The sequence below is a fragment of the Podarcis tiliguerta genome (genome assembly GCF_965153285.1).
Source record: "Podarcis tiliguerta genome assembly, chromosome: 11".
Taxonomy (NCBI): Eukaryota; Metazoa; Chordata; class Lepidosauria; order Squamata; family Lacertidae; genus Podarcis; species Podarcis tiliguerta.
The window spans coordinates 40,160,157-40,182,023 of record NC_139544.1 but is presented as its reverse complement, the minus strand read 5'-3'; the positions used below and the strand labels follow the sequence as shown (position 1 = coordinate 40,182,023).

Here is a 21,867-nt window from a genome sequence, read left to right as displayed (position 1 = left end):
TGTTGCGTTCAATTGTGGTAGGCAGGACAATGGACCCCAATTGTTCCTTCCTTTCTGATGTCTTCACCCAAAAGGAGGGTAGGCAGTTGCTTTCTGCAACTTTTTGCTACAGATGAGATAGTTATGAAGTTGTACTAGACATATGTAGTATCCTTTTGGGTTGGGCAGGCAACCATTAAAAAAATAGATCTTATTACAGATGAGCAGTCAACAGTGTAAGATAAATTTATTTGCAAAAAGATGGTCAAGTACAGTATCTAGGCAGAATCAACCCATGCTTTTATTTCCATTGCATATAAAAATTTCATATGAAGGTATTTGACGTACAGTACTATCCCATAGGCTGTAAGAGCGGCTAAGAAACCATTGAATTAATTGCAATGTTCACACAATGTGCCACTCTAAAGACATACCCAAAGGAAACAAACCAAATTGAAAACAACAAAAATATTGTTCAGTAATTCTGTTGTTATAGTGTCCCTTTTATACTGTTTAAAACAAAAGCAATCTTATTCCTTTGGGCCAGGGCTGCTAAAATCTACAGTTTGTGTCAAAAAGGAGGCTATTTTTTTTCCTTGAAAAAGAATCTCTCCTTTCACTGAACAGTCACATGCTACAAGGGCTGGGCATTATTGGAATGGTGACGAGGTATCAGATACTACGAAATTACATGATCAAGAACAGCAGCAAGACAACACCTTCAAGACACGGCAAACTCTGCAAAATTAAAAGTAGAAATGAGAAGTGTTTCAACCGTCTAAAAGGCTACAGTCATTCTTTACACCTACGCTATACATGCACCCACTGAGCCATTTATACGGGACTGAGCTCCGGCTGCTTTGCAGTGCTTGCTAGTAGTGTTGGACGGGGGGGCGGGGGGGTGAGTTCAGGGTCAGTGTTGTATATTTACTACGCAGTATAAAATTAGGTATAATTGTGAGAGTTGTTGTATTGGTAACAAAAGGGCACATCCCAGACTCGGGACATTTCTTCCTTGAAGTGCATAGGAGGCAACTTCCACGTTTCAGTGGGGTTGTTGATGAACGATGCCCCAGCCCGGTTGATTAAAGGGCGGTTGTGTTTTTTGGTTTGCTTGTTGTTTTAAAGGGCAAGACACAGCAGCCTACACCAACCTAAGTGTCCTTCAGACATTTTGGACCCCAACTCCCTTCATCTCCAGCCAGTGCAACTATGCTACCCAGGACTGATGGGAGTGGTCGTCACAACACAGCTGGATTTTGATAAAGGCTGGGATAAAGTGATGCCCTTAAGATACATTTTGAAAAGGGGAAAGCACTCTTATCAGGCAGGTGGGATTTATGCCCAAGGTTAGCATTTGGGCTTCCAATAGGAAGCTAGATAAAACCCCGTTGGAATGCAGAGCATCCCAGAGAGGCCAGGACCAGTGTCCCTTGGGGGAGGAGGGAGGAAGGGCGGTGGAGATATGCCCAGCCGATGTTCCACAACGACCTTTCTTTCAAATGCAGCAAAACAGAAGAAAATGTTGTTTAAAGTTAAGGCACAGCCCTGGGACCAAAGACCTGCAGCTTTTTAATTTATATAACTATGTACTTTATAATTTTTCTCAACTCTTCCATAAACAAGCTCTAAGGTGATATAGGATATATATTACAGAATGTACAAGGGGGGTGGGGGTGGGGGGGTATGTATACACAATATTAATTCTCTCACCAAGAGTTTCCAAATATAGCAATACCACCCTGGCAAGGATGATGTTATAATAAGAACTTATAATTTACAATTAACATTACAATATATACATTACAATAAATACATGGTTGTAAACAGAGACAAACAAGACTTATTACAAGTAAGGTCATTTGGTGAGAAAAAAAAATATGCATGGCACAAATAAAAAATAAATAAATGGGTTTTAAAAGAATTCTCAAAGCGGCCTGTAAAATTCATTTCATCCTCAAGTTTTTTTTTAATATAAAAAACCCCAACCTTTTGAATGTGATTTGTTCTACCTATTTTGCCTGATCTTTTTTAAAGGTTTTGTTTTGAGAAGAACGGTGTAAAACCAGAAATTAAAAAGGAACAGACACAGTATTACTGAGAAAAGCAACTTGCAAGCTAAAGTATAGATGCAAATTCAGATTCCTCTTTCTGTCTGTCCCCCCTCTCTACACAATCCTCAATCGACTTCATTGCATTTCTCTTATGGCAAAAAAACCCAAACAAAACAGAAACACAAAGAAAACATGTTAAAACACTTTTTCAATAGTATTGTGTTGTTGTTTTTAGAGTAGTGTGCTGGCGCTAAAGCACACTTTGGCAAAGTAAAACAAACAAACAAAGATTGTACAGTGCATTCGATCCCTGCCTCTAAACATTATTATGTTTCCTGCCACTTGATTGTCCATGTATATGGGTGTGTATTTTACACAATATGGTGGTTTTTTCATTACCTCTTCTTTTTCTTTGACAGTTTAATCTTACAGGGTATACACTAACCAGAACTATCAACAGACACGAACCTCCTTTAAAGTGAGCATCTGAGAATAACCATTAAAAAAATGTTATTCAAGAGGCCAGACATGCCCCTTGCCCTGCTCAGCATTAGACGCTGGCCTTTCCCCAATACTTAAGTCTCTGGCTGGCTCCAGCTAGAGGTTACCCCTGTTCGTAGGATTAAACCTTTAGTGCAGATAAAATACCCTTCCCGATATATATTGATTTTTGGAATTGATATTGCTTTATTCGTTAAGATTCCAGGCACTCTTGGGGACTAACAAATGTTGACGTAGTGAGGGGAGGACAGGAGCCTAGGCTGACAACAACATGGTGAAATTCTTTCATCAACTTCTCCAGTTTTTCCTTCTTCAGTAAAAGCCATTAAGAGCTAAAAGGTAGACGAGACACATTAAAATGCACTTTAAAAAAAATCCCCGTCAGTCAGTGTTTTCATTTAAAATCTGATATTTAGCAGTGTCCCAAACTTTCCTTGGTTTAGTCAACCAAGTATAATCTGTGGGTTGTATCAAGACGTAAAAGGTCGATCTATTGAAATCAACGGGACTCAAGAGTTAGTTGTGACCTCAACTGGTCTACCTCCAATCCACTGTTTTCATTGGGTCAAAACAGCCTCGTCCTTCAAGCCAAATCTATGCAGGGTCCCTCTATGCTGGTCTATGCTGGGTAGGGAGGGAGGGGTGCAGGCAATTGAACGCTCCATGTTGATAAGGCAGCAGATGTCGTCATGCATAGTCATGAACATGACTCTAGTCATATTTATGCCCCCAACACCCACTGCAACACAGTCACAGTGCAGGTCAGAGGCAGATGTGAATTCACACCCACCATCTCCGCCACCCTGCAGAGTTTTCATCACATACTGGTTGCAGGCTAAGGGCACAATGAGAGACAGAGTTAAATGTAAACAAACCCATTAAAATCAATAGCTTTGATGACATTTAATTCTGTGGTGCATTGCAAGGCTGCACTTCATTCTACAAATGCTTTTCCTGCTCTGTTATTTTTATAGGGTCATGCATTCCCAGCCCCTAACATAACCTTTACGATTCCATCCTAGGCATTTATTCGTTCAACGTGACCTCTCAGTGGGACAGCAAAAGGAGCAAAACAAAAGTCACTGCGTGGACAAAAATGCGAGATCCTTTCTGCAGATTTTTTTTTAAAAAGACTATTATATATTTCGTGCCATATTCAAGGTCAAAAGCTGATTTTGTCTGATTTTTAAAGGGGCTGATTTATCGGTGACCTTTTACATTATATTCCCAGCCCAGCCTTTGCAAAAAGCTACGGGGGGGGGGGGGGGTAATAGGGTAGGGGACAGCAGAAAGCCTCAGTTTGTTTCTGAAGCAGAAAAGATTCCACTACAAATTGTTTGTAAGTACTCGTTGCACAGGCACAGTCTGTAGCACTGTGTTGTGTCACAGCAGTCCATATGTCCTCACCCTAAGTATTATTATTTGCTAGTACAGCAAATCTTTGCATACACAGCTAGGAGCAGCCTTGTGGGAATGATGCAATTAACAAATAAAAGGTTTGTACTTATAGCAAGAGTCACATTCATGCTAGCTGTAGACTTGCAAATCCCAACTCTAATAGGAGTGCCCCCCCAACTTTTCTTTCTTAGGAGCTGCTAATGGAGTTTCATCTTTGCTTTGGAGCTTCCTCAGGATCTCCCCCGCTAACCCTATTCTTTGTTGGAGTCCTCCACCCTCTGGACCCCACGGTAAGGAGTTTGGTGCTCAATACTCAGGGCTGCTGCCGTCCAGCAATGGGTTGCAATCCAAATTTTGGGGAACTGCTACTGCAACGGTCCATTAGATTTTAGAAATTTTATAGTAAGCCCACAGCAGTAAAAGCTGGGTCTGCAGCAACCAAGCCATCTCTGAGGACATTTCACGGATGAAATATTGCTGCTTTGGGGAAATTACAGTAAGAAAAGCCAGAAATTAATGCAAACAAACAAGTTTTCTGCAACATGGGAGGGGGAAAATGAGTGTTTGATAGCTGTCATTGGTCTAGAACACAGAGTTGTTTTACAACAGCTGAATGAATTGGTATGAAAATCTTAAGTGCAAACAAATATAAAATTGGATTTATCCAGTGTAGCTCATATTTGTACTGAAAACTTGCAAGTTACTCTTTTTTTTGTGGGGGGGGGGGGAAAGAAAGAATCAGTGGCAGATGAAGTTCTGAGAGTGTTGCATTCTTTTAAATATAATACCTCAATACATTTAATAATAAAAGTAAACTCTACAAAAAGATTTCCATTTTACATATAATACAAAATGCAGACGTCAGTGCAACCCACTGAGTTACACTTTTTTTTTCAGTCATGTGTTAGGAAGACTTGAAATTAGAAAATTATGTGACTTCCACAGCTTCATCTTCCTACTGGTAACAGATTCGTGTTGTGTCCCCATTATTTGAGCTCGATCGCTTTCCGCTAGTAACCTTTTGTTCACTCGCCGGTCGCCTTCTGTATATTCTGGTGATGTATGCTACTAATGCCTCTTCTCAAGAAACTAAAAACCAATACAAAACACACACGCACACACAAGCTTTGGACCAGCCGTTACTCCTTTTGAAAACAGCTTGGAGTAGACACTCTCTCTGATTGTATCTGCCAAGTTGAATTCTCGTTAAACTGTTCTTTTTGCAGGTGTTTTCCCTTCCTTTTGCTCTCTGGATGCTATGAACAATGAACATTTCTGGTTACAATATTCCTGAGTGCCAAACAGGGTAATCAAGGTCAGTTTTTGATCAGCGAACATCTCTTGCAGATGACAGTGAGGCGTGACCATGGCTGTGCCGAGTGACATGCACTTTGGAAACCATTTTTGATTCTTGAAAAGAGTAGGAGAGAGAGAAAGCAGAGGGAGCGGCAGAGCCGTCGCACCGTTACGTGTCAGGAGAACGTTCTTCTAGCACACAAGGTTCTGTCTGGCTCTCCTCCTCCCCCACTTCCTCTCCAACTTGTTCGTCAAGTGGGATTTCAGTGGACTCTGAGTCTTGGGTGCAAAGAGTCTTGGAGTCACTGCAGCTGGTGTCTTCTTCTACTTGACTCCCACTGTCCTTCTCTGTGTCCGATTCACCATCTTCCTCCAGCGTTAGCTCAAACTGGAATTTATCTGTTTGGCCCTGTCTCCCCTCCTCTTGGTCGTCCGGGGCAGGAGACGGACTCTGAGGGATTGTGCTCTGGTACCATTCACGATTGTCTTCCAGCGTGTCCAAGATGTCTTGGGCGTCTGGGTGTACAAGGTCTGCCCAGGTCTCCCAGAGAGGATGAACAATGTAGTCTATAAAACCCACCTGTTGTAATGCAAAATTAGGGGGGAGAGGTTATTTCCAAAGGAGGAGGAACTACCTTGACCAATTTCCTATACTAAACAAGCCTGACAGAAAGATTCTGCAATTCTCCCTTCTGTCTCCTGCATCCTATCTTGCAAAGGATCCTTGTCATGGATCAACTTTGTAGCCTGCCAATTCTACACTGAGCTTGAGACCAGCACAACTATTTAGAGTTATAACCTCCAGCCCATAGCTGAGGAGATAAACGGGAGCTTACCCCCACCCTAGTGCACTAAACCTTTAACTATTCAAAACCAGAAAATATTTTCATAGTTCTGCAAGTGACTCTGAGCCTCAGTGCAGCATCAGACGTCATCCCAGGCTATCCTTACTCTTCTCCATAATTCTGTGCTCTGACAAGAGCAAGCAATGCTCTTACTAAGGATAAAGTGCCTCAAATTCTAGTTGGTAGACTTTTGTGTACATATCTGCCTATCACACTCAGAGCTGTAGCTCCTTCAGTTAAAAAAAACCCTGTGTATACTTATTTGGGAGTAACTCCACCAAGCCCAGTGGTCTTAACTCTGAATAAACTGGGCAGAGGATTGGGGATTATAATCTGAGGAAGCCATGGTGAAAACTGAAGCAGCATGCTTTTAATTCCAGATCATTGTTAATATTATTAAATTTGTATACCACCATTCATCTGAAGATCCCAAGGGCAGTTCACAACAGAGAAATATAAAATGCGAAAACAAAAACAAAGCAATAATACCCCCCCACCCAAAGTTTAAAAAGCCATAGAACATTAATCAGCCGAACGGCTGGTTGAAGAGAAACTTTTTTGCCTGGCACCTAAAGATAGGTAGTGAAAGTGCCAGGCGGGCAGGCTTGTTTATCCAAAACAATTTTGTCTCTGGCTCCATTAATCACCGGCTTTGGCTGGCATGTGACCCCTAAGGGAAAAGGCCCCTGTTTTAAATCATTTTTTAAAATTGCAAACCTACACAAAAGAGTTAACATTTCCCCAACTAAGTGTTATCTAATGTTCTATCAACCACATTGCATTTTGCTCTCTTCTGACAGATTACCTGTGATTTTTCTACTGATGCATTGTGCTTATCACACATGGGGCTGATTTCCATCCCCCTCTCTCGTTCTCGATCTCCCTGCCGAAAGAACTCTTCCATTATTCTATCCGTCCACTGGCGATATAGCTGGAGTGGCTTTGTCGGATTGCTCAAATCTGCACAGTGTACCATATTTTGCAGAACCTAAAGCAGACAGAAAACACATTTCTCTAGAGAAACCTGTGGAGACAGAGCCCTTTTTCCATTTGCACATTTGACGGGCGTGAAAACAGAATCTCAAAAATACACCGAGTGCAAGGTTTATTCTGAACAGCAAAGGGGTGGTGGGCTGTGTGTTTTTCACACTGACATTAATAGCCTTCCAATTATCTCACATCTGCAGCTTCTGCCTGTATTAAAAGGCCAAAAATGCTGTAAGTGCAAGACTGATCTGTTTCAAAGGAGAGTGGCCCCTTAGGCAAACTTAATCAAGCTATGCAACTTGGCTGCTTTTCAACCATAGGGGAAGATTTCAGCGACTCACAGTGGTCTAGGCAAAGCATATTTAGTAGACACAACCGATGTTTTTTTGCAGGTAGGAATGACAACCAGTTAAGAAAGCAAGACAATGTACGTCTACTGGAATACACACGATGGGATGAGTGGTAATCCAGGTTTATATTGCACACAACAGCATATCTCTCTTACCTGAATCCTGTCTGAATAGTTATCAAGCAGCAGAACTCCAGAGCTAGTCACTTTCTTAGTTTCAACCATCGTTTTCAGATCAGCCAAAAGATTCATATGCTTAGACATATCTGTTGCAAGCACCTTAGAGAAGAGAAAGCAACGGATTACTAAAATTATCTACAAATTTATTATAGGAGGACTCCCCTGCCGAGCGCCTGAGGGCCCCCGTCCTGCCAATCACCACCTGACCTAGGGCGGGGCCTGACAGCCTCCACAAAGGACTGCTGCCGGACAGAGAGGGCTCCGTTTTTGTTTTTAAATTGCTGTTATTTTTTACGTATGTCATTTAAACTGTGGTATTACTTAGTTTTAGATTTTGATTTATGTGGAAATTGTTTTCCATTTGGTTGTGCATTTTTTTTTATGTGGTTTATTTATTGTTTATGACTTTTGTAATTATGTAAATCTTGTCATGTTGTAAGCCACCTTGAGCATTGTTTTTAACTGTGGGAAAGCGGCATACAAATAAAATGATGATGATGTGGAATTTAATCTGGCATAGTGGCAGCGTCTTATACTAAATACCTAGCTATAATCTATACCGACACCAATTCGGAGAGGTTTTGTGGGTGCAGAATAAATGATTTCTGAGTGTTCCCATGAACAGCAAAACCCAGGGAGAACCACTTTGTGTGGAACAGTTCATAATCACTCATAACTCAGCAGCAGGGGATTTTTTTCAGAACAGGTGGGTAAATTCAAAATAGAATTCTGAGTAAGACTAAACAAGCTACTGAGAATCTGTCCTGTTAAAAGAAAGTTTAAAATGCTTTAGGAAAAAGCACCTTGTGTGCAATTTTAGGTTTTAAATCCTACAAGGAAGTACAAAGATAGATAGGTACATTCAAATGGCAACTCACTATGTCAATGACCATCTTCCTCAATGATTGCCTTTGCTTTTTTGTCAAGTTCTGGAAAATGTCGCAATTTTCTTCCTGCAGTAACTTGAAGCCCACAGCTAAATGATGGTTTTCCAGGACTGATGAATCGTTGTACATCAAGGCAAGTTCAGAGTCTGCAAGACAGTCACAAGGCAGAACGTTAAGAAAGCCTATATCCCTTTCCTACCTGTCCACAAGTTTTCTTTCTGACTTCTCACAGTTGTAAGGTATCCAAAAAGAACAATTTATAATTTACATGGCTAGAACATCACATTGCTTCTCTTGAGCAGGCTCAGATACGTCTTGTTCTGCGGAGTTGACAGCTGTTATGTGTAGAATGCCAAACCAAGAAAACAAAACCAGAACTGGGTTCAGAAGGCTGCAGGTAACAATATTTGACAATAGATCTTTCTTCAGCTACAATTGGCTCCACTGTTCTGGAGAACACTAAATGCTTGCATTATGCAGAGGATGTGTTTGCTGCAAGATCTGATCATGATCATTGATTTCCTCCTGCTCTTGGAATTTTGAAAAACAACTTTCTTCTGAAGGCTTTGCAAAATTTCAGAAGCAAGAGGAAACCATAACAATCATGATCAAATCTTGAAGCAAGGGCTTACTCTGCATTAATAAGCACTCAGTCAATATCAATACAAATTTTGTCCCCAAAACTCTCCTTTGCATGTATTATCAGGTCACGTTGGGCATAGAGTCCTCATCCTGCCCCTTAATATTTGAGGCATGTAGAATTTATGTCTTACACCTTTAGAACGGTTTCAGGATTTAAACTGCACAGTAATTACCTCCTTGTAAGCAGTTTCTCACTTTCACTGCCTTTTTATCCCTTTTCCTCCCATGAAGAGCCTATTCTTGTACCAAGTGTGCATATATCCTTTCCTTGCATTGGTTTGAAATTCCTGGCTTCCTCCCGCTCACTGCTACCAAAAACTGCAGAGAGACGTCCTATGCTCTCCAAATGCAAATTTCTATCTGGGTCTGTACGTGACGACGAAATCAAGTGAAGTTCACGTACAAACATCTTGGAACATTTGTGGTAAGAAAAACAAAAACCAGTCAACTTGCATTTATTTACAAATCCCCTAACGAGGCACTCAGTTATAGATGTGTTTCGTTCCCTCTATTCAGCCTAGATTCTTCTAGATACAAGACCCGTGAAACACACTGCTTGTCATTGGTTGACATTAATTTCTGCTTATTACAGTTTGCATATCCTAAAGCTAGCTGAGCATCAGTCTGTTCTACTGACTGTCGCTTTGTTTAGGGTTCTGTGGTTTGTTTTTTTTGTAAAGTTTGGCTGAAAAATCCCTGCAGCTCAACAGGACCGCATGCTGAAGCTCTTGAGCTCCAATTTATTTCCCCACAGTCTCGCTCTCCTGTACCAAGCACGTGAGCCAAGGAATCTTCCCTCTCGCTCTTTTTCTCCCAGAGGCATAACTTGACAGAACGTGGGGAGGGAGACCTTGTTTTGCCAATGAATTCTCCATTTATCTCATAGTCACATGTGAAAGGTTTAAGAATCAAAACCAAAAAGAGTTGCACTTTGTAGAACAGTAACCTCCCACAGTGAATGACTAATTCATAAAATCCTCAAGCTTTTAGTGCTCTGCATTTAAAAAAAATGTATTTTAAATGAGGGAAGCAAGAGGGTTTTTTGGAGCCTAATAATTATCCAGTTGTCGTGATGTGGCAAGATGCCTGTAATTCTCAGGAACAGTACGCAAAACAATTTTTGAACACATTAGCATTTTATGAGTGGCATGCGCTGCTTTATGACCAAGATCTCTCTGCGTGGCAGGGAATAGCTTACTTGTATATTAGTGGAAAACCATGTTTCTAAAAATTGCAGCTGAGGAGCAACTCTCTGAACTCATAATATAATCCAGTGTCTCTCACCTACCCACCCTTAAACGTAATACACTTTATGCACCATCTGTTTTAGTGGCCCAGTAGGGAAGTCCATGGCAATGCTTGGGTGAAAAAGTATACTGGGGTGACTTAATAAAAGTCTGGCCATTGATTCCCCTCACTCAGTGTTGTCTATGCTGCCAGCTGAGATAGCTCACTTGGAAGAGTATGAGACTCTTAATCTCAGATTCCTGCATTGCATTGGCAGTGGCTCTCCAGATTGTGGACAGGATCTCTCACAGCCCTACCTGGAGATGGGGGGGCTGAACCGTGGACCTTCCACCCGCAAGGCTTGTGCTCTGCAACTGAGCAAGGACCCTTCCCCAAGCGGTGATCAGTGGGTTGGAGCGAAAAATTATTAGGTTCCTATTATTGAATGAGGGCCAGAGCATTCCCATCCCCACACCAACCAACTTAGCAACATCTGCCCTAAAGATTTATAGCACTGTTTGTGAAGTTGGATCAGGCCGCCATAGCCTTCATTGCAAGCCGTAAGACCGTAAGTCCAGAATCTGAAATTAACAAACTGCACCACTGTGGAGGAAGAGTTAAGGAAGCCAACGTTCCTTCCATCGCCCACCTTAGACTGCCACCTCTGTGGCTTTTAGTAAGCACAGCAGCAGCAAAGAAACAAGGAAGTTTTTAGTGTGTGGTATTGTATTGTGTTTTTGCTTTTTATTTTATTTTATTGGGAGCTGCCCAGAGTGGCTGGGACAACCCAGTCAGATGGGTGGCATACAAGTAACAAATTATTATTAATTAACAGAAACAAGAAACAATATGCAATTGATAGTTTGGTAGGGGTCGGTGTGTTATTCGTTTCTGGAGAGGGTTTAATGTATTTTGTGCGTTTACATTGCATTTTTATGTTGTGAAGCACCCCGAGACCTGCGGTATACAAATTTAATAAATAAGAAGAACTAGGTCACATACATTAATACTGCAAAAACACAATACTCCTACTTTCACATAAACAAGCAGGCATAAGTTGGTGCATGGTGCTCTTAAATACCTGTGGCACTCCTGATCCTGGACAAAATGAGCCATTCTGGCTTGTTATTTTGTACAAACAAAGGCTCTGGGTATGTTTCCTTCAAACAAACCACAAGTGGTTACTGAGGCTTGTTCTTGGCTTACCACTTGTGGTTGGTTTGGGGAAAACCACAAGCCTGGGTTTGGAGGACACAAAAAGCCAAACTATGGTTTGTTTTGCTTGAGGTGGCACGGCCACAGGAGGAGCACCCCCAGGACCTTTCCAGCAGCGGTTCTCAGAGTGCTGCTCATTTACCTAAAGAAAACAGTTTAAAAAATAAATCAAAAAATCCTACAGCTTTAATGTGATGCGTGAACTGAGCAAGTTTTACCAGAAATAGACCACACTTACTTGTGTTGATAAGAAACTGGTTTGAAACCCCAGGATGATCTACATCATGTATTGCACTGGCAAAAATAGCAGCCAGAATCTCCAGGTCCGTGAACACCGCCTGAGGGGGAAGGAAAAACAGAGTAAATGGAGAGAAACACTTTTTGATGTGGCTGGCGAATTTGTGTATGCACACACACACACGGTGCTGTTGGGATCCCTGCTGGTGGCAGCAGCCAGCAAGTCATAAAAGCTAGCACAATATAGACATCAACTTGCACAACGGGACTTGCATTTTCTCTTCCCTGCTCTGTAACCTCCCACGTGCCCTGCCCCCCAAATCTGATGCAGAAGGTTTGGAGCAGATTTGGGAGGCTGTAGGTAGGAGAGGGGTGACAAAGGAAGAGAAGGCCCCTCTGCAAGTTGACAGCTGCTCATGCAACACTGGATTCACCCATCAGAAAATAAACCAAGGCTGAACTGAAAAGCTGACGCTGAAATACAATTGGGACATTTCACAGCTTCTGTAAAACATGCCTTCTACACTTCAGTTCAGAGAAAAGCAAACAAAACAGAAACAAAGTCTGTGTCTCTCAAGCTGCCTAGAGAACTTTATGTTATGAGGCAGCATACAAATGGCGGATGTAGATAAATAACAAATAATACAGTGGTGCCTCGCAAGACGAAATTAATTCGTTCTGCAAGTTTTTTCGTCTTGTGAATTTTTTCATCTTGCGAAGCACCGCTGTGTATTGACGGTTTCCCATAGGAATGCATTGGCGGTTAAAAAAAAAAGGCGCAAGACATTTCGTCTTGCGAAGCAAGCCCATAGGGAAATCCGTCTTGTGAAGCAACTCAGAAAACGAAAAACTCTTTCGTCTTGCGAGTTTTTCGTCTTGCGAGGCATTCGTCTTGCGAGGTACCACTGTAGAAGTATTTTTTGCTCCATTGAACTGACTAGAGTATCTTGCAAACAGATGCTGCAGGATTCCTGCAAAAAAGCGAGGGGAAGATTTGATGTCTGTGGATTCCGTGACACAAAGCTTCTGTTTCTGTGAACTTACCTCCAAAGCTGGGGTGGACAACAGCACATGCGTAGACTGTACAACATCTGCAGCATGTATGTTGTTGTGATATGCCACATCTGCATGGTAATGGTCCTCCAATGTCATCAAGTAAGTTATTAACATGTCTGGTTGAATTTTAAATGTTTTTAATAATTCCCGCTCCTGGAATGAAAGAGAGAAAAGATGGCTGCCTTTACAATACATGCAAAGGATGAAAATGGAAAATGGAAAAGTCTCCTTTTGTTACACATACCTGGAAAATAGTGTACATGATGACAGTCAAAGGTCGGTTCGCAGATAATTCAGCTATTTTAAACACCTGGAGGCCCCATTTGTTTACATCTTCTAGTTCCTAAAACGAAATCGAGCAGAAAACAGAATCTAATACTGGCTTTTTCAACGAGGTTTATGCAAAACTGCAACACTGGATTGCTGTTACCAATCCCAGTCATTCTCAGTGTGTCAGCTACCAGTTTTCTAGACTTAAAACAGGGAGGGAGTATCTTGTTTCTCTTGTTTCAGAGAGAGAAATGGAATGGAATCGTTTCACTAGTACACTGATACCCAGCAATAAGAGGGATCAGTGGGAAAGCCTTCAGAGATGCTATACTCTTATTGCTATTCTCAGTGCTTTGGGATGTTCTGAGCACCATAATGGTCAAAGTGGGGAAAGCTTAGGAACGCCCAAGACTGTTGATCCATCTAGCTCAGTACTGTCAACACTGACTGACAGCAGCTCTCCAGGGTTTCAACATCCCTTCCCTACCTGGAGGTGATGGGGAATGAACCTGGAGCCGTCTGCATGTTACATCCCTTGCTTGAGGCGCTTTTGGTATAAGCATACCAATCAATTTGAAATGCTATAGATGCAGAAGTCTACTGTAAATACTGAAGGTCTCATTTTTCCATTCCTTTTATATTTTTACCTGTCCACTAAAGTAGTTCCAATGACAACTCTCCTCAATGCAAATTGCCATGTCTAGAGTGGACATGCAGTGAAGTGTAAATAAATACTAATGTGGGCAAACTTGTGGATGTGATTTACCGGCTTGTCACATTGAAGAAGAAGAAGAGGAGTTTGGATTTGATATCCCGCCTTTCACTCCCCTTTAAGGAGTCTCAAAGCGGCTAACATTCTCCTTTCCCTTCCTCCCCCACAACAAACACTCTGTGAGGTGAGTGGGGCTGAGAGACTTCAAGAAGTGTGACTGGCCCAAGGTCACCCAGCAGCTGCATGTGGAGGAGCGGAGACGCGAACCCGGTTCCCCAGATTACGAGACTACCGCTCTTAACCACTACACCACACCACACATTGCTCCACTATAAGTGAGAAAACCAGCTAGAGAGCAGCATTGCCCTTACCTTGGCCAGAATATCTTCTTGGTCAGTTTTGACTCCAAATTTTGGGATGCTCGAATTGGTTAGGCTGGAGCTGTGCATCAGTTTCTTCACTCCACTGATCTGAGACATCGGCAGTTTCTTCTTCTCTTTCTCTTTCTGTGTAGGAGATGGGATTTCCACTTCATGCTGTTTGTCTATGAAAGGAGGGAGGGCAAAAGAAAATTGTTAATCTGTTTGTATATTAGTGCTGTCTTGTAAAAGTTCAGCTCTGAACCAAAGTCAGCCTTTCACAAAACATCCCTACAGTAGATTTATGACTCATAGATATTAAAAAAAAATCAGGAACAGCAAAATCAGCCAGCACAGTTGACTTCATAAAAGATGGCTTCAAATCCAAGATTAGCAATGGATTTGATATGGCTTTAAACAGATCACTTATTCTCATCAGTCTAATTTTACAACAGCCTTGTAAATAAACTTGCAAAAGTTACTAACCTGCTTACCACCACGCAAAAAATACTAGCCTAGTAGGGACTGGCATAGAAGAGAGGAATAATTCTGTTCTCTCCAGCAGCTCACTTAGTTTATATGCTGAGCACATAGGAAGGATAGAATGCTCCATCTTTCTTCCATCACTCACTCGCATGAAATTCCATGTACTTGACCACATGCAATTTGTTGTTGCCTAATAGGTAAGTGCTTAAATGCAAGGCTGTGTTGCCATCCGTACAACAGGAGGAACAGCAATGGCCACTCAAGAGTTGTGAGAAAAGCAATACTGAAAAAAAAGTATTCTGCGTTGGATACAACTACCCAGTTCCATTAGTGGAAGCCAGTGCAAGCACTCCAGCTAGCACAACAGCATTGTAATTAAGCTGTTTCAGTAAAATTAACACCTTTGTTTTGAGATTCTCTTCACTGATCTCATCTTTCCCCAAAATAAAAACAAGAAATAACAATGTTGGGGGTCAAGAGCATTAAAGAAACGTATGCATACTATTTGCTCCACCTAACAACCAACAACAAAGGGATGCAATATGACCACGGCTACATTTGTGTTTTATTTAGCATGCTTGTTTTCTCTTATCTCTGTCGCTCTCTTTTTCTGTAACCTTTCCGAGCAGACTAGCACTTACTGGAAACAGCAGAGAATCTCTGCAAACAAGTGAAAATGTCACCAACTTTTAGCCTTGGGCATCCATTCCTTCCCCCTGTACTGCTCCTCTCTTGATCACCAATTAAATAAAACACAGAGGAAAGGAAGAGCACTTGACTGGCACAAACCAACAGTAGCTGAAGAGCAGTGACTCGTGTGCCTGCCTTGATGTTTATGGCTTCAGTCATATGCACAAAGTTTAGGACCATCATGAGGGAGGATCGTAAAGCGAACTGTCAGATGAACTCAAGTGAAAGGAAGTGTCTGTCCGGAAGATTTTAGATGGGGCATGGAATTCCATGGGTTTTCCTAAGGTTTTGTTCAAAGTGAGCAAGCAGCTAACACTATCCGTGCTGGGCTCCGTTCTGCAGCCCAGAAAATATTTCTCCCTTCCCCTCCCTGCATTCCTTAAACACAAAATTCTTCTTTTAAGAAAGGATTGCAAAATAGTTTAAGGGCTCCTATCACAGCCCTTTTCCCAAAGGAAGCAAAGCTCATTGAAAATTAGGAAATGAATGCAATGTGACCCAGAACCGTGAAGAGAGAGAGAGTTACAGCATTAAGGATAATGCTACACAAGTCTTTAAGGCTGGGATACAGAATGTGCAGCTCTCCAGATATGGTTGTTTTCCAGCTCCCAACAGCTCCAGCTAGCAGGGCCAATCGTCAGCAATGATGAGAGGAGATGCTCAAAAACATATGGAACAGGCCTCCAACCCCAGCTATAAGGGCTCATTAAAAGCTGAAGAAATGTTCATCAGGCTCCAAAAGTCAGATACAAACTATTGGGGGGCGGGGAGAGAGAGATACCATGGTATGGTCTGTTGCCTAATCGTGGCACCTTAAGAGTGCATGCAACCGATTGATTGTTCAACCCTCTCCCCGCAATCTGATTGCTGACCCTGTATGCATAAAACAGTCCAGGAGAAGAGGCTACAATGGGAACACTTTGAAATAAGTGACTGCCCCCCACTTGGGATTCTGAAATGATATAGGCATGAGATCCTTTGGATTAGATCCGAAACTTCAGTCCTGCTATTTAAACAATATTCTAACAATGGATCTGTGTTGCTTAACGTAACACAGGATTGAGTCCTGTTTACAGGATAGTTCAATTTATAGGTCTGTGGTGGACACATTTCCTTAGGGTATGCATCTCCCTCGCTGCCACAGAAACACAGGCAGACAGTGAAGTCTTGGGTTCTTCAGTGAGTCACAGCGAGAAAATCCTCCTATGTAGGTCATCTCCGCTGGCAATCTTATTCCAGCTTTTTTTTTTTTCAGAGTTTCTGAAATTAAACTTATCCCTTCCTTCACTAGGGGGTCAGTTTGCATTTCTTAGTACAGAAATTATTGACGTGATGTGTGATCTTTCCTATTCTAATTAATTCAAGAGGGTTCTGGGATCTTTTCTGTGTGAAACAAGCAGAAGGTTCATGGTGTTTGGGTTATTCCTTCAGAGAAGCTGAGTACAGTCATACCTCGGGATAAATACGCTTCAGGATAAGTATTTTCGGGTTGCATTCCACGGCGACCCAGAAGTAACGGAACGCGTTACTTCCGGGTTTCGCCGCTCGTGCATGTGCAGACGGTCAAAATAACGTCACGCGCATGCACGGAAGCGGAGACATGTCTTACGTTCTGTTCAGGATGCAAACGGGGCTCCGGAACGGATCCCGTTCGCATCTCGAGGTACCACTGTACAGCTGATTTAAACTGGTTCTGTTTTTTCTCCTTTAGTCAAGGTCATGCTGACTATAAAATTAAGGCCAGAAGGAGCCTGGGTTTCCCTTTCTCTACCTCTTTTCCTTCTGGTGTGGTGTTCTGTATATAGTGTTAAGGTTTAGTCTTATTCTAAGTTATTGTAAGTTTAAGTTAAATCTGCTGCAACTGGGTTTCTTATGGACAGTGCCAATCCTGAATGTATTGGATTTGTGACCATTATGCTCATTTGCCTTCAGTAGCAGTAAAGCTCTGCTGGATGAAACATTAATTGCCTCTGGTCTATTTTGGGGGGAATCCTGCAACACTTTTAAGTTTTACTCTGCTAACTATACATTGGATCAATATTCAGTAGAATTTCATGACACAGGGTTCCTTAAATTCAGTTTTAGAGATCATCTGCGTTTTTCAAAGGCTTCAAGACGAGTTTTGTTTTATAAAGGATTTGTTTCGGGTGTGTCTAAATAGGAAAAGGTATTTAGTTTTTAAGCCACAGCGAACAGAACCAAGTTCTGGTCTAGCAAATTCGGATGCAAAATGGTCTCCCTCTTCACGTTTCCCCAATAATCAACATAATTTTAAGTTGGCCAGCTGTGTCAGGCAATGGTTTATATAAGCTGCAGGAAAGCACAGCAGGCTGCCTATTAAGTTGAGTCCAAGCCCTTATCTCTGGAGCACAAGAGTGCTGACCTCTTGCACCAGTGCTCTGCTCAATCCCACCAATGGCCAGCTGTTTGTGATGCCACAAAAGTGAGTGATGTAGGAAGAGCAGGGCACTGTGCAGGCTTAATGGTCCTCAATAAGGTCCTGGAGCAACAATGCCTTCTTCTTTTGTTGGCACGACTGTGAACTAGTTATGACACAAGCATGATCACATGTACCATGTGGGTGGATAGCTGTGTCCCATTTGCCAAGTGTGGAATGGCGATATTGGCTGCAGTGGTATTATTGCACATTAATATCTGTTTATGGGAAATTAAATAAAGAAGAATTAATAACAAGCAATGGGTTGTACCTACAGATGCATCCAACAATGGAAAGCACTTCCATTCATGCAAGACAGGGCACTTGGTTTATGTATCTCTCCTCCTGTGTTCCCCCAAGCTGCTTCTCAGGGGTGGGGAATTCTATGGAACAGTATACGATATAATTCAGAGGGCTGCAGTAGGGTGGGGAGATTTGTTTTGCTTTGCAGGACTGTAAGCAATTCTGCTCGTTCAAAGCAACCACTGGACACAACCCAAAGACTGAAGGGGGTATATCAATTTACACTTCTTTACCAAACCACAGAATGCAAGTAATACTTTAGAGAAAAACCATGACTGTGCCAGAAGATTTAGGCTGAAATCCCAAGAAGCAAGACAGTGGTGGGGGGCAGAATTGTGCACAGAAAGTTTTGCTTGATGCTGCAACTTCCCTCTGTTAAAATGGTAAGCCATTTTAAAAACTGAACAGCAGTATGTTTTTCCAGCAGTACTGCAGCAGTATCAACAGCTGAAGGTATAAAGAACTATCAGAATTGGTCAGTTGGACCATGCTTACTCAGAAGTAAGTCCTACTTACTCTTCAATGGGATTACACCATGGTAAGAGAGTTTAGGCTTGTAGCTGCCGTGTTTAATTTGTCTTTAGATAGATGCTTAGATAGATAGGGAGTATTTAGCAAACGGGACTATATTAAACATGTAGCACCTGCAAGAAAATGTTGCAGGGTTCCCCTCCAGGATATTCCATTCCATTTTCACCTTACTCTCAAAACAGCCAGTCAGGATTCAGTGGCCAATGATTACACTCAGTCCTCACTGGGGCTTTGTGGGAAGGGGATAGAGACATCTAAATATTTCTGTACTTCTGCAAACCTTGGGGTACCCAAGATTGCTGTTGTGTGTGAGTGCCATGATAAGCAATCATGCTTTTGAACACAGATTGTCAAATAATACGTCACAATAGCATGAAAGGGAACAGTATTTGAGAACTCTGTCCAATTGAACTTTCTGAACACAACAGGGACATATTCAATGTAAAGGAAAGAGTATGTGGGAAAATAAAACAGGGCACACTGCATTTTATTTAACCAATAGTGATTTATATACATACGTTTGAAAAATACTGCAGTTAAACCAACAGCACAGGATATGAATTTTCATAAACTTTCCATCTGGATGTTACTGGTGGAGAGGAAGGAAAAGCACAAGGAACAGCACAAAGAGTACTAGTGTCCATAATCGTAAGCTTACCTAAAAAGGTGTTGGATATATATTCAGAGACCTGATTGCCCGATCGGCTCATTTCAGATAAGTGGGTTAGCTCCCGGTTGAGCATTCTTTTAAACTGCAAAGAAAAGCAAAAACAGGACACGTCAATAGGCAAGAATTGAAGCCCTTGCAATGAGAAAATTCAGTCTTCTTTTAATATTAGGCATATTCAAACATTTAATTCAGCAAACCAGCTCACTTCAATGGGCATAATGCAGTCAAGTGGTATTTCCAGGAGAAATACATTATTCTACTTAATGTTATATAAACAGATGCTGAAAACAAACTGGGAACGATGGCAGACAGATCAATTGACACTGCAAATGTACTAGATTTTAATTTGGGGGGGGAGGGGGATTACTGCCATTCAAATGTTTATACACACCCACACCCACTTTTGTCCTACAGAAGAAAGAAAACAATATTCTTGGCTTCTCATATTCCTAGGCCATATTTTTGTATTTTGATATGAAGTGCACTTTTCAAAAAGCCATCACATAATTGAAAAATGTCAACCCTGCACAATTTCAAGTGTCCTTGTTGGAAAGAGTATGAAAAAGATCAAAAGCTCTCATCCACTCCCTAAAAATACATATGTGCCTCTAAAGCTAAGCACCCAGCCCCCCCCCCCCCAATGACTCAAATGCTATGGAAACTGGAGCACTCTTCATTTTTTGTTTGTGGATATAGCTTTCTCACAAAGAACAGAGCATCTCTGGCATTTTAAAAACAAGATCATGAAACTGGAGATACAACACCCTCCGAGTATCAACTGACAAAGCCCTCCAACTGATATTCCTGTGATGTTCTGCCTACCATGCTCATATGCAATATTTAATTATTATTATCCTGAGCAGAAAAATCTTTATTTCGTGCTTTGGTAACAGGTTTGCAATCACATGTTTGTGTAATTTTGAAGACTACAGTATTTGGGAGCTAGGTTGGTATAGCAGCTTGTGCTGCAACAGCTACCCTTACTGGAAGGGAGAAAATCCATTTCTGCAACCCCCTATAGCTCAGCTTTCCCCAGGCTGAAGTTCTCCAGCAGCACAGTGCACTGGAATCAAGAGTTCCAAGCCTCCAGAATCTTAATATAGGAACAAGGGTCCAGGGAGAGCTGGCATGATTCATGCTCCAAGGAAGTTCCCTTCGGCAGTCCCTTCTGACTTGAAATGGCATTGTTAGCTGCTGGTTAGATGATGCGGAGAGGGCGCAATGAGGCCAACTCCTAGCTACTTAAACAAGGGCACAGGAATCCGTGGGTCCAATCCTATGATCTGGGGGGCATGAACAGAAGAAGAGAGAAAGACCAGGGCAGGGGATGGGGAGAAAATTTCCATATTGTGGTTTCTAGGTGGACAAACATGTTTGCTAGGCCCTTAGGGAAACAGATGCTGGCTTGGATAGCTCAGTCAGTAGAGAGTGAATGAGACTCTTAATCTCAGGGGCTGTGGGTTCAAGCCCCACATCTGGCAAAAGATTCCTGCATTGCAGGGGGTTGGACTACATAATCCTTGTGGTCCCAACTCTACGATTCTATGAATTAATAAATCACCAAACATCTCCATAGGCAGTAAAGACAGCCATCACACTTAATAGAAATGGTCCATTTGTGCTTTTCCATTTCCACCAGGCAGCGAGGGGCTGCTCCCCCATGTGACATAAAACAGGATGTGCGCCTTTCCCCTGTTCCTAGGGGTGTTTTCACACATGAGGCTTGGAAACAGCTCATCAGGTTATGAATGGAAAACCTGCACTGGCCAAAATGCACATTTGCATGGCAAATGCCCCTCCCTCCAACGCTGTCTCCAAGCTTGAGAACATTGAGCACGGTTTCTCAAACTCCTTGTCTACCACTTTTCTCTGATATCCATTTTCCCATACAAACTGCATAACTTGAAAACAAAACAAAACTGTGTGGGGAAAATGCGAGAAAATGGGCCAGGGTACATGCTTTGAAAGCAGTCCACGCCCTTCCTTTCTTTTTGCTCAGCCACTCTCATTTGCTCTTTTAAATTTACATGGCTCTGCTTCTTTCATTTGTCATGTTTGCTTTAGCCTGCAAATAAGGAGCATATCTACCTGTTTCCTGGGCAGCGCTTATTTGATACAATACGCATGTCCCTCTTTGAGCAAATGCACAAGGTAGGAGAGGGTCCCTATCACTGGTTATTTCATGACTGCCAAGAGAACCTTCCCATTTTGGAGTGGAGGCAGGCAGCGGTTTGTTTCAATCCCTTTTCCCGAAGGCACATCCATAAAGGACCTCAGAAATGTTCCAGGCAAGGACTGGCACATGCAATTTTCTCTCTGCAACTGGGGAACTATCCCCAGCAGCAGACGGCAACAAGGGGTCTTTAGCTCTGAGCAAGGGCGGACATATGCATGTTACACTACCTTTGATTTCTCATTAAAGGGGGCATTGTGGGATATAAATATGGTTGGTCAATCCAGCTGCTGGCCCTCCTCAAGAGCGCTGAGCCAGGCAGGGAAATGATGACAAGAGGCCCCGGGGCAAGCATCAGTAGTAGTGGACCTCTCAGGGTGCTG

General features: G+C 42.2%; 1 protein-coding gene across 12 annotated transcripts in view; it reads right to left on the bottom strand.

Moving 5' to 3' along the window:
* Window positions 1-209: 209 nt before the first annotated feature.
* Window positions 210-21,867, bottom strand: part of PDE4D (phosphodiesterase 4D) — a gene marked incomplete at its 3' end in the record, with an annotated part of 612,406 nt that continues 590,748 nt past the window's right edge. For all 12 annotated transcript variants that reach the window (XM_083403908.1, XM_083403906.1, XM_083403907.1 and 9 more), the window contains 9 exons: window positions 19,300-19,393; window positions 14,207-14,379; window positions 13,098-13,196; window positions 12,842-13,006; window positions 11,799-11,898; window positions 8,468-8,622; window positions 7,566-7,688; window positions 6,879-7,061; window positions 210-5,808 (listed from right to left, as the gene is read on the bottom strand). In XM_083403908.1, coding sequence (XP_083260034.1) covers window positions 5,398-5,808; window positions 6,879-7,061; window positions 7,566-7,688; window positions 8,468-8,622; window positions 11,799-11,898; window positions 12,842-13,006; window positions 13,098-13,196; window positions 14,207-14,379; window positions 19,300-19,393 — 1,503 coding nt within the window. The remainder of the gene's footprint in view (window positions 5,809-6,878; window positions 7,062-7,565; window positions 7,689-8,467; window positions 8,623-11,798; window positions 11,899-12,841; window positions 13,007-13,097; window positions 13,197-14,206; window positions 14,380-19,299; window positions 19,394-21,867) is intronic.